Source organism: Capricornis sumatraensis, chromosome 1 (assembly GCF_032405125.1).
Source record: "Capricornis sumatraensis isolate serow.1 chromosome 1, serow.2, whole genome shotgun sequence".
NCBI classification, from domain to species: domain Eukaryota; kingdom Metazoa; phylum Chordata; class Mammalia; order Artiodactyla; family Bovidae; genus Capricornis; species Capricornis sumatraensis.
The window spans coordinates 103,392,144-103,404,976 of record NC_091069.1 but is presented as its reverse complement, the minus strand read 5'-3'; the positions used below and the strand labels follow the sequence as shown (position 1 = coordinate 103,404,976).

Genomic DNA, 12,833 nt, shown 5'->3' with positions numbered 1-12,833 from the left:
GAGTGGGGACAGAGGAAAAGGAGTTCCTCCCTCCACTTCCTCCTGAAGGAGGGTTATCAAAGCCGTCCACCTGGGAAGCCCTTCCCTTCCACCATCACCGAAGGAAGCAGGAAAGCATCCGTCATCACAGCCCCGGATGCTGCGTTTCCAGTGGCCTCCATCAGGATATCCCCCAGCCTTTTCCCAGGCGCTCAGGGATCTGGAAAGGGTGAGTGGTGAAGTAGCCAGCATCACTGTGAATTTCTGGCCTCAAGGAGGCTCTTTCACTCATCTTGGACTGGTTTTAGAAGATTTGGTCAGCTCCAAACCAGTTCCAGAGAGGGCCCATTACACATCCTGAGGGATACTGCATGCCCTTGGGTGACCTCAGAGTGCACACCTCTGCTCAGGTTACAGCGAGGCCTCTGGAGGGCCTGAGCGTCACCCACACCTCCTCCCTCCTTGGTGTCTGTTTCTCTCTCGGGGGTGTGTTTGAGGGGAGAGGGCTGTGCACAAGAGCGCGGCCTGGAGAGGAAGGATCCTGAGCTGGATGCTCAAGCCCTTTCTCTGAGCCCAGTAGCGGCAGCCTCAAGAATTTGGAAAAATCCCCACTTCAGTTTCTTAGGCCACCCTTGGCAGCGAGAACAAAGAAGGGAAATTTCAAAGGTGATTTCCAGGTTTCCAGAGCAAACTGAACAGCCGAGCATAACCGTCAGGATGTTCGGTGTCAGGAGCCCGGGTCGCCCTGAAGGGGGATTGAGGGAGGTGGCTTCCCGCAGCCGCCGCTATGTTACCTGAGGATCTCAGGCCTACTTGATTCTGCTGGGGCCTCAGAGGCACCCTGGCCGAGGGGGCCTGTGACGTGGCCAGGAAAAGAAACCAGAACTCCCAGGCAAGCTGCCTGGGCCTCCAAGCCTCCCTGGCAGACAGCTTCTCTACCTCTCACCTGGCAAAGGCAGGGAGACAACCTGCATGGTGCCTGGTGCCCTGCTGTGAGCTCGCGCCCTTTGAATTATAGATGCCCCCGACTCCCAGCAGCTTCCCAGGTGGTGCAGTGGTAAAGAACACACTTGCCAATGATCCCGGGGTCGGGAAGATCCCCTGGAATAGGGAATGGCAACCCACTCCAGCATTCTAGCCTGGAGAATCCCATGGACAGAGGAGCCTGGTGAGCTAGTCCATAGGGTTGCCAAGAGTCTGACGCAACTGAACGATTGAGCCCACACACCGGCTCCCAGCATTCTGCGGACCCAGTGAGGACCTCCAACAGGCCCAGGGAATGATGGGCTGCCCTTCGGGTCTGCAAACTGAGGCACTTGGCCTGGACGGTCCTTTATTTCGGGGGAGTCTCTCTCCTACTTAACTGGCCTTAACTTGGCATGACAGAACAAAGGAGACAAACACAGCCATGGTGAACGCAGGCAGATGCTAGGGGCTGAGCTGGATCACGGGCATGGGCCCAGTGCGCAGGGCTACTTCCTCTTCAACTCCTGTGGCCCCTGCAAAACCCCTCCCAACCTAGAAAGGCTGAGGAAGGGCCAGAGACTAGCAGTGGATTCTCAGGGCAGAGAGAGAAAGTGATACCCATGGATACCCTGGGGGTGCCGAAGGATACCTGCTCTCAAAGGGAGCAGGTCGAAGACATCTAGCATCCCTTTAGGGATCAGGGCCCACAAAACCTGATCTTGGGTAAGGCCAAGAGAAAACAAAAAGTATTGGGAGCTAACCACCCCCGCTCCCAGCTCCTAAGTCTGGGAGTTGATTTCAGAGCTCAACAATAAACCGAATTAAGGGTAATTACAGCCCTCACCATTTCACCCCATGGCTCTTCCCCAGTGGCTGCAGGGGGGTGGTTTCAGACTGGTCCAAATGGATGTTTCCTACCCCTGCTGCCAGGATTTCTGACAGCTTTCAGGCCATAGCCAAGACTGTTCATAAACCCTGAAGGTTTAATAAATAGTCCTCTGCTGCAGGGGGCAGGGCAGGGCCTGAGACCCAGTCACGCAACTGGCCCCCGGTGAGAATTCTGCAAAGCACAAGCGGAGAAATCAGGAAACTGGACGCTGGGCACAGGCCCTCAGTAAGGGACCAGAGGAACTCTTCTAAACCACTGATGCTGAGACTTTAGTGTGCACAAAGAACCCTCACATAAATGACACACGGAGAAGTGGAGGAGGGTGGGAAGGAGGGTGGCCGGGGGGCTCGGGAGGCCCAGGGAAACCCGAGTTTTGGAGACGATGGCCTTGGGGAGTGGAGACGATGGGGAAGGGATGGAGCCGTGTGAGGCAGAACCCTTGCCCAGCGGGCCTCAGGGCAGTGGGGGAGGCAGGCGCTTGCTTCGGCTGGTTGGTCTTCCCCTGGCCGCCATTCTCCATGACTCGTTGCCTAGGCTGTGTTCACTGCTTGCCAGAGCCAGGAGCGCAGGGCCACCCTTGCCCTGCTCCATTAGATGCCCTCCCAGAGGCGGAAGTACTGGGCCTGCAGCAAAGAGAAGGGCATGGTGTGATGGTCTGGGCCCGCGGGCCCCACGGACCTGATGTTCCCCGACTCTCCAGCGCCCCCTGAACATCCACCAAGGCCTCTTCCTGCCACTTGCTAAGCCACAGGCTCCGGGGGCTCCTGTCCAGGTGAGGATGCGGCAGGTCAATAGGCCCCCCGGTCACAGCTCTGCCTTGCTTCACTCTACTGCCAGCTCGCAGGCCCAGGCGGTGTGAGAGGAAGCTGGGGCCTGGCCCTGGCTCGGCCAGGCCGCGAATCATTTTCCCTTCTTTTCATGACAAGCACACCGCTTCCCACCAGAGACCAGTGTGATCCAGTTCCTCAGGGGTGGAGGGTGAGGGCTGCTTTCCAGCTTTCTCAGAGATGTGTGCAATCTGAGACCCAAGCCACAGCCTGGGGCTGATGTGTCAGCCCCAAGTCAGAGGTCACGGGCCGCTGGGGGGTGGGGCATGGAGGGGAAGGAAAGCTGGGGGCTCAGGGGGCAGTGTGAGGGGAGTTGGAGACAGAGTTCTTAGGAGACCCAGCTCATCTCTATCAGGGGCTGGGGGTGGGACGGCTGCTTGTTGGTGGAACCAACGGAGGCCAGAAGCCAGGCCGCCAGAGAGAGGGGCTGGACCGTGCTTAATTCTGCAGGCGTGCAAGTCAGGCTGGCTTGGTGCCCTGGTCTTGATATTTGCAAGCCACAGCCTGTGTGATGGAGCAAGCTGTTTAACCTCTCAGCGACTCTTAGCTAGCTTGTCCATCTGTAAAATGGGATCACAACAATACCTGCCTCGTGGAGGGGGCGGTTATGTGGACTCATGTAGAAGAGGATCTTTATTCAATAAATATTAGCTATGAATATTATCACAAGCCAATCCTAAAGGAAATCAACCCTGAATATTAGCTGGAAGGACTGACGCTGAAGCTGAAGCTCCAATCCTTTGGCCACCTGATGTGAAGAGCTGACTCACTGGAAAAGACCCTGATGCTGGGAAAGATTGAGGGCAGGAGGAGGAGGGGGCGACAGAGGAACAGATGGTCGGATGGCATCACTGACTCAACGGACATGAGTTTGAGCAAACTCTCGGAGATAGTGAAGGATGGGAACGCCTGACTTGCTGCAGCCCATGGGGTCACATGCAAAGAGTTTGTTTAACACGACTGAGTGACTGAACAATTATTACCCAGAGAGCCTGAAAAATCAGGAGCGCAGGGTCGTTGCTACAAAAATTAAGAGGAACCAGGGTCACCTGGGTGTGTTCCTCCCAGCAGAGTAGGAGGCCAACCTCAAGCCTGCAGGACAGCTGGGCAGAGGGTGGACAGCTGGTGCCTCTGGTGTCCCTTCCTGGAACCACTCTCGACAAACCGGCCCTCTGGTCTAGGCGCCTCCCTCTTTCTGGGGTGAAGTCTCTCTTTGCCTTTACCCAGGAGCCAGCTTGTCTGTGTCCCTCTCACTGCACCCCTACCCTGGGCGTTTGACCCTTGATGAGAAAGATGATGATCCACCAAGATGCATCTCCCCCCTACCCCTCACCGCCCTCTCCCATCTCCCAGCCAGGAGCCTGGCAGCTGCAGAGAGGGCAGATGCTCTGCGGGCTCTGGTCAGTTAACTGACCACTTCCCTCCCCTTCCAAGCCTGGGGGCAGGTGGGGCGGGGGCACCACCTGGGGCTGGCAGTGTGCCAGCAGCTCCTGCCAGCGGATGTAGGTCTGGGCAGCTAGGTCCTTGAGAGTGGTCCGATGCATGGCCTGGGGGTTCTCCCGGATATGGGTATTGATGTGGCGGTCCAACTGCATGCAGAGCAGCTGCAGCTCTCCCTGCAGAGGCCACAGGAGGGCAGGGCGGGCGGGCCACGGGGTGGGGGAGGGGAGCACGGAGTTAGAGAAAGAGGAGGCTGGTTTGAGTGACTGCTCAGCAGTGGGGCAGGAAAGGGAGGGGAGGCATGGGCAACTGGGGGCATGGGTCAGTATCCCTTCGGAGGGCCTGCTGGGAGGAGGATGAGGCCGGCTCCCCAGGCGTGCTTTTTTCTCAGCCTCCCACTCTTTCCAGTTCCTGGCAGTGGGCTGGGCTCCTCCACTGCCAGCCCCAGCCCAGCCTCTCCTGGGAGACTCACCCACTGGTCTGGAGTAATGTCCTGGCAGCTGACCACCACCCCGGCCAGGCTCAGGAGGCTGTGGCACAGGTAGCAGACCTGGGGAGAGACGGGCTTCCTTGACTCCACTGCCGCAAGCCCAGCCCGGGTTTCCTGCGCCCGCAGTGTCCGGAAGGTGTCTTTCAAGAGGGCTCTGGGCCCCAGTCACTCAGCGCTCTCTAGGGTCCTGATGAATGACCATCCTCTCCCCCTTCAGAAAAGGAAGAACTCTCTGTCACCTGGAAATCCACACTGTCCCCCAGCCCTGAGGCTCCCGTGGACACCCCTTCACAGACAGATGTGCGAGTCAGTCCGGACACCCTCGCTGTGCTGACCCGAGGCGGTGCAGAGGGAAGTCTGGCTGAACATTTGCCCCCCCACCCACCTACTCACGCCTTTGCTCTTGCCCCCTGGACAACCAGGGGTGAACGCAGGACCAAGGCCCGTTCTATCTGATGAGAGGAGGCTTTGATCCCCTGGTGCCCTTGGAGGGCTGTTGGGGCCCATTCGTTTATGGGACATTCACCTGCTGCACAGAGGGAATGAAGGGCGGGGCGCACCTGCCCCGAAGATGGGCGAGGCTCCTGCTGGGAAGACAGCCGGCTCCTGGCACCCAGCGGGCACACCCCTCCCCAACTCGGAGGCTCCCACTGCCTCATCCCCTTCAGGCTCCTTCTAAGATAGGAAGGGTGGCAGGAAACACCCCACCGTGGTGCCCCGGGCAGATAACCCACCCCGAGGCTGTACTGGGAGGGGAGAGGCAGGCTCCAGAGATGGCCAGCCGGGCTCCAGCTTGGTGATAATGGGGTGGGAGGTCAGAGTCAGCCAAGGTTCCCCTGTTCCCCCACTTCCCCTGCCCTTATCGGCCTCCCCCTTTACAGCATCTGGCGGTGCCCCAGAAATAGTGACAGCCTTTTTGCACAGAGCCGGCGGCCTCCTAGGGGCAGAAGCTGGGGCCATGTTTGAGAACACCAAACACTCTGCAGTGTACACACTCTCCTCCCCCTCAGATACCATGTGCAAAATCCCGAGGACACAGGCCACCCGCCCCACTCCTCCAGCAGCACCTGTGCTGCCCAGGACCCAGCCCGTTCTTTAGTCAACATCTGAGGCCTGCAGGTGGCTGATGCCATGGGCTGGCCGGGTTGGGACTTGACACCTCGCAGCAGGGGAAAAGCAGGAGCCCACTGGGTGTGCCTCCAGGCCGTGATGCCCCCGGGGGTGTTGGGGACCGATCCAGCATCCCTAGCCAGCTCCATCTGCAGGATCCCCCTCCCCAGCCTGGCCTTGCCCTCGGAGGCCCAGGACACTTAGAACTCCTGAGCTCTGCAGTCCTGGCAAACGGCTCTTTCCCGCCACCCCAGCCCCAGAGAGCAGGCTCAGGCCTGTGTACCAGACACTGTACCCTGACTAAGACACTGCCACAAACACCCAGACGCTAGAGGGGAAAAGGTACTTCAGGAAGGCAATTGTCTGGCCCATGAATACTGAATGAATCTCAGCTTTGCCTCGGCCCGGCCCGGAAGGAGAAAGGGTCCTTCCACCTTTCGGGGTGGGAGGTCACGGTGATGATGTGTAGTTCTGAAGGCTTCGAGGAGGAAGTGACTAAACCTGACCAGGCCCCAGAGGAGCAGTAGGATTTGAGGTGAAGGTAGCCTTGAGGGGGCGGGATCACACCACCCGACAGACCCCAGGGGCTGATGCAAGAAGCTGCGGCAGGGCTCACTTCTGGGGGCCTGACCGCTGCTGGGGGACCAGCTGGGCTGGAGCAGAGGGAGGGAGGGCGCCCTGGGAACAGGGCTGGCTGGCGGCAGAGGGGTCAGACAGCGGGCAGTGGAGGCCACTCAGAGCTGCTCTGGAGCGGGGAGACGGCGCGGTGGGGGACAGAGGGGGTTAGGGGGCATGTGGGGAGAGCAGGCACTAGAATCTGTTGGGACAGAATCCACCCAAGCGGAACCACCACTCTGAGAAGAATTACAGCTCCTCCTTCATCTTTTTTTTTTAAAGAGTATTTCTCTACACTGATTTCCTCATATAATCAGAATATAATGAAAAAATTTTACATTAATTTTAAAAGAGACAATGCCAATTATAACTGACTCTGTCCAGTTGGGTCTGGGGTGGGTGTGGGGTGGGGGAGAGGGCGGAGACCTTGGAAAGCATGGAGCCCGAGGCTGGTCTTGGAGAGGGGCTTTGAGCAGTGGAGGGAGAAGCTGAGAAGGGGGGATGCCAAGGAAAACATCCAGGGGCAATGACTGCAGGGAGGGCGGCTGGGAGGGGCAAGCTTGAAAGCGGGTGTGGCAGAGGGCAGAGAGGGCCTGAGGCTTGTAAACATTTACTTGCTTACAGGTGACATGCCAGCTGGACATGCCTTCCACCCGCCCCTGACCCCCTACTCCTCTCTGAACTATCTTCCTGGCTGGGAGGCGTGGTGAGGGTGGGCCTGGGATCTGAAGAAAGCCCTGGAGGGAAGTCTGTACAGTGGGGAATTACTGAGAACAGGTTTCACAATTTCATTCTTATGCCGATTCCCATCATTGAATCTGGAGGGAAAATCCCAGGAATACAATCTTGAATATGGGGCTTTTTTTTTTGGCAGGGGGGTAGGTGAGGGATTGGAAGGAAAGCTGACCTTTTCCAGTCCTGTGGCCACTGCTGAGTTTTCCAAATTTGCTGGCATATTGAGTGCAGCACTTTCACAGCATCGTCTTTTAGGATTTCAAATAGCTCAGCTGGAATTCCATCACCTCCACTAGCTTTATTCATAGTGATGTTTCCTAAGGCTCACTTGACTTCGCATTCCAGGATGTCTGGCTCTAGGTGAGTGATCACACCATCGTGATTATCTGGGTCATGAAGATCTTTTTTGTATAGTTCTTCTGTGTATTCTTGCCACTTCTTCTTAATATCTTCTGCTTCTGTTAGGTCCATACCATTTCTGTCCTTTATTGAGCCCGTCTTTGCATGAAATGTTTTCCCTTGATATCTCTAATTTTCTTGGAGAGATCTCTAGTCTTTCTCATTCTATTGTTTTCCTCTATTTTTTTGCGTTGATCACTGAGGAAGGCTTTCTTATCTCTCCTTGCTATTCTTTGGAACTCTGCATTTAAATGGGTATATCTTTCCTTTTCTCCTTTGCCTTTATTGTCACCCTGCTTATTTAACGTATATGCAGAGTACATCATGAGAAATGCTGAATGAAACACAAGCTGGAATATAACCTCAGATATGCAGATGACACCGCCCTTATGGCAGAAAGCAAAGAAGAACTAAAGAGTCTCTTGATGAAAGAGGAGAGTGAAAAAGTTGGCTTAAAACTCAACATTCAGAAAACTAACATCATGGCATCCGCTCCAATCACTTCATGGCAAATAGATGGGGAAACAATGGAAACGGGGAGAGTCTTTATTTTTTCGGGCTCCAAAATCACTGCAGATGGTGACTGCAGCCATGAAATTAAAAGACGCTTGCTCTTGGAAGGAAAGCTATGAACAATCTAGACAGCATATTCAAAAGCAGAGACATTACTTTGCCAACAAAGATCCGTCGAGTCAAAGCTATGGTTTTTCCAACAGTCATGTATGGATGTGAGAGTTGGACTATAAGGAAAGCTGAGCGCCAAAGAATTGATGCTTTTGAACTGTGGTGTCGGAGAAGACTCTTGCGAGTCTCTTGGACTGCAAGGAGATCCAACCAGTCCATCCTAAAGGAGATCAGACCTGGGTGTTCATTGGAAGGACTGATGCTGAAGCTGAAACTCCAATACTTTGGCCACCTGATGCAAAGAACTGACTCGCTAGAAAAGACCCTGATGCTGGGAAAGATTGAAGGAGGAGAAGGGGACAACAGAGGATGAGATGGTTGGATGGCATCACCGACTCGATGGACATGAGTTTGAGTAAGCTCTGGGAGTTGGTGATGGACAGGGAAGCCTGGCGTGCTGCAGTCCATGGAATCACAAAGAGTTGGACACGACTGAGAGACTGAACTGGACTAAGGTGTGGGAACAGCAAGAAGGAATAAGTAATTCTGAAGAAAAGGCCTTTAAGTCACCTTTTATAAGTCGATTTTCCAAAGGACAACACCTACCTGGAAGGATGACTGGGAGCACACGAGAGTGACCCCTGCAGGTGGGCCTAAGTGAGCCCTTTAGGAAAGACTGCTCTGATTGAAAGGGATAAGGAACCACCTGTGGTCAGAGATCAGGACCCAGACAGCAGTCTTGACAGTGGTGCTTTAGGAAAAACGGGGCTTCCCTGATAGCTCAGACAGTAAAGAATCTGTCTGCAATGTGGGAGACCAGGGTTCAATCCCTGGGTTCAGTTCCTGGGCAGGGCATGGCAACCCACTCCAGAATTCTTGCCTAGAGAATCCCATGGACAGAAGAGCCTGGCGGGCTACAGTCCATAGGGTTGCAAAGAGTCAGACATGACTGAGCGGCTGAACACTAGAAAAAAGCACTTTGTTAGCAGCAGAGTTGCCTAGACCGTTCCTCCCCTCATATCCCCTACCCGCGGTCTCTGCTTCGAGAGGATGAGGAAAGGTAAGGCAGTGTGTGTCCTCTGGTTCAGACACAGGGACAGACCAGGGTACTGGGGGCCTGCCAGGATTCTCCTGAACCCCCAGCCTCCCCCAGGCTCCTCTCCCCGGCCCTGTTTCTGTGAAGGGCAGAACGTGAGCGTGACGGGGACTCCGGGAGGCTGGGGGAGGCCCTCTGGGGAGGTGGGTGGTTTGGGTTGGGCAGGAGACAGGGCCTGCCGCTCAGTAAACTGCCAGGTGTGAGGGCTGCGTTTCCTGCTCCATTTGAGCTGTGACCAATTCCTGAACTCAGCAAGCCCCATCCTGTCCTGCTGGCACCACAGAGACGTAGGGAAGGGAAGCTGGGCAGAGGCCAAGCCTCGGCAGGGCCAGGGCCGCAAGCGCTTGGGGGCCCTTCCTCCAGCCTGCGGCCCCTTTGTTTGTGGTTTAGTCGCTCAGTTGTGCCTGGCTGTTTGCGACCCCGCGGACTGTAGCCCACCAGCCTCCTCTCTCCTTGGGATTCTCCAGTCAAGAACACTGGAGTGGGTTGCCACTTCCTTCTGCAGGGGGTCTTCCCATATCCAGGGATCGAACCTGAGTTTCCTGGGTTAGCAGGAGTGTTCTTTAGCCCTGAGTCACCTGGGAAGCCCAGGTCCTCAAGGGCAGGTGTGTGTGTGTATGCGGGATAGGGGTCGGTGTGGCTTCAGGGTTACCCAGCAGTGTGGGGCGCATGCCCCTGGTAGGGGATTGTGTCCGTCCAAGCCTGGATATCTTGTCTGTAGAATGGGCCCCTCCCCAGCTCCACAGCTCAGGCCACCCAGTCCCTCCAGACTGGCCATGAGTGGAGGCTGGGAAGCCCCCATGGGAAACAGGGCCTGGAAACCTCAGTCAACAACTTGGGGAGAGGCAGAGTCTGAGGCATAGGACGTGCCTGAACCCAATGCCGACAAGAAAGGACGGTCCCTTTCCACCGCTGCCAGCGGAGCCTGCAGCTTCCATCTTCTGGGTCTGGTGGGCGGGCTTTTCTGAGAAAGACTGTGCTGGATGCCTCCTTCCCGGCTCTAGAGCCTGGAGGCGGGCCCTGTCCTCCCCCTGGGGAAGGATGACAAGGCAGAGGGATAGGAGACAGGCCCACAGGGCTTGTCACCATGAGGGGGCTGGGGGAGGGGAAGGCCACTGCCTCCTTTTCTGGTCCAGCTAGTTCCAGCCCGGGAACTGCTGGCCAAGTCTCCGTTTGTAGAGCTTTCGTCATAAGACGGAGGGAGAAAGGGTGGACGTTTCCCAGGAAATTCATGCTTTAGAAAATTCCCCTCTAGCTAATGCCAAGGGAGCTGGCTGTGGGTTATTTACCCTAAGAAAGGGCAGAGGGGGAGGGAGAGGACGTCCCAGGAAGCCTCAAGAACTGTACAGTTTCTCCCACCTCGGGTCTGACCAAGAGTCTAGGATCACCCGAGGTAACCCTTTGAACCCAGCCCCCTCCCCAGACGCTGCCAGCCTGGGGCCCGGGTGAGGGTGGGGTATGGGAGACCTTGCCCTTGGTTGGGGGATCCTTCAGGAGCAATCCAGCCAGGCTCTGGGGCAGCTGCTGTGGAGGCTGGGAAGGACAAACTGACTCAAAGGACCTTCTAGGAGCACACGATGCACAGGCGTGGTTCAGCAAGCTGGCCTTCAAAGCCGCCTGCTGCCCGGGCCCCCGCCTGGGGTGCCAGGACCCCAGAGCAGCTCCCCTGGGCTCGCCGCTCCATGCTCACAGGCTCTGGGAGAGAGGCTGTCCTGGGGCCCAGTCCGCTCTGCTCTCAGCCCCAGCTGGAACACCTGTGCCGTAGGTCCCATGGCTACCACCTGTGGGTCCTCTCAGGGGCTTTGATCTTGGAGACACACACATGCTGAAGGTTGGTTCTAGAACCAGTGAAGTCTGGGAAAGACTGAACCATTTCAAACCCAAGGCTAGAGCTGGGTCCTAATGAATTCTCTTCCTTGCTTTCTCCATTTATCAAACTGAGCCCTACAGCCCCACTGCACAGTACCCTGACCCAGCACACTCCCACAGAGGCCACAGTAGATGTGGAAGCTGAGCTTAGAGAGGTCCCCTGACTGCATGACTATCTCCAGTAAGGCTTAGGAGTGAAACAGATGTGCGTACACACTCCCTGAAGCTGGACAAGCTGTGAATGTTTCCTAACAGATTTAACCCTGGGGGCTGCAGGCCAGAGCCCCAGGAGAGGCTGGGCAAATAACAACAAAAATAACTAGTCATGAATAATCCTGAAGTGGGCTTCCCTGGGGGCTCAGTGGTAAAGAATCTACCTGGAGTGCAGGAGATGTGAGTTTGATCCTTGGGCCAGGAAGATCCCCTGGAGGAGGAAATGGAAACCCACGCCAGTATTCTTGCCTAGGAAATCACATGGACAGAGGAGCCTGGCGGGCTGCAGTCCATGGGGTCGCGAAGATCGGACACAACTGAGGGGTCGCAAAGAGTCGGACATGACTTAGCAACTCAACAACAACCGTGAGGGAGGCTTATGTGCAGGGTCCCAGGCCGAGAGCCTCAGCGTGGTGACAGACTAAAGATAAGAGGGGATGCGCTTCCCCGGGCGAGCCGCTTCTGGACCTGTCCTGGAGGGTGGCGCCTTCCAGCACCTCTAGGGTGCTGTTTCCTCCTATCTTCTTCCGCCCCACAAGTTAACTGCGAGATTTATTCTTCTTGCTCAGGCTGTTCCTGCTCCAAGGTCACACTCTCTGGCCTTGGCTTTGGTAAGCCCCAGAAGCAGCAAGTGGAGGGCAGTGCCCAAAGGAAAGCCGAGTTTGGAAGTGACTCTGACCAGGGCAGGTCACCGGTCACAAGTCCCAGAGAGAAGGAAATGGCAAGGACGCATGCACCATCACCAGGAAATGGCATGACGACACGGCACCTCTTCCTAGCCCAGGGTCCCTGAGGGCCCAGGGCGCAGAGGCCAGAGAGTAGACGTCACAGGCGCAGGGCCTGCCAGACTCAGCCCCGGGGGCCTGCGAGGCCAGACACTCGATTCCGTAAATGAGAGCGCCTCTTTAGGCAAGGGCGTGGGTGGAACCCTCAACAAGGAGCAGGATGAGGCCAACCGGGTGATGGGAGGTGGGCGGGCAGCCTCTGGGTGGGGCTAGAACTTCTGGCTCAGGAATGGCCACTGCCTCGAGAGCTGCTCTCAAGGCCCAGCTGGGCAGAGAGACGTGATGTGGTGTCTCTGCTGAGGCTGTGAGAGGACCCCGGGGCCCAGCCTGGTGCCCCTCTACAGATTCCTCAGGAGATGGGCCCCTCGCCTTCTCTTTTAGCTGTCCGCAGGAAGCACGTTCACAGACCTGAGACCCTGAGCTCACTGGAAAGGGATGGAGGGTTCCTTTTTCAGCTGTATCCTGAACTTGGAATTGGACCTGGAGTGGCCCTGGCCCCTGGGCTCAGCAGTGAGGATACAGAGGGAACTGGGGGCCGTGGTGGGGCCAGGTGGGAAGATGAGTGGGTTAGACGCTCAGTTGTGTCCGATTCTTTGAGACCCTATGGACTGTAGCCTGCCAGGCTCCTCTGTCCATGGGATTCTCCAGGCATGAATACTGGAGCGGGTTGCTGTTCCCTTCTCCAGAGGATCTTCCTGACCCAGGGACTGAACCTGGGTCTTCAGCGTTGCAGGCGGATTCCTTACTGTCTGAGCCACCAGGGAGGCCCTGTGAAAGAGATAAGCTGAGGGAAAGG

The 12,833-nt window shown here is 56.6% G+C and overlaps 1 protein-coding gene across 1 annotated transcript in view; it reads right to left on the bottom strand.

Moving 5' to 3' along the window:
• Positions 1–2,344: 2,344 nt before the first annotated feature.
• The window catches only part of FAM178B (family with sequence similarity 178 member B), a 106,891-nt gene continuing 96,402 nt past the window's right edge, over positions 2,345–12,833 (bottom strand). The window contains exons 16-18 of the mRNA XM_068967376.1: positions 4,574–4,651; positions 4,125–4,277; positions 2,345–2,457 (exon numbers count right to left, since the gene is read on the bottom strand). Of these exons, the coding sequence (XP_068823477.1) occupies positions 2,425–2,457; positions 4,125–4,277; positions 4,574–4,651 (264 nt within the window). The 3' untranslated portion in view covers positions 2,345–2,424. The remainder of the gene's footprint in view (positions 2,458–4,124; positions 4,278–4,573; positions 4,652–12,833) is intronic.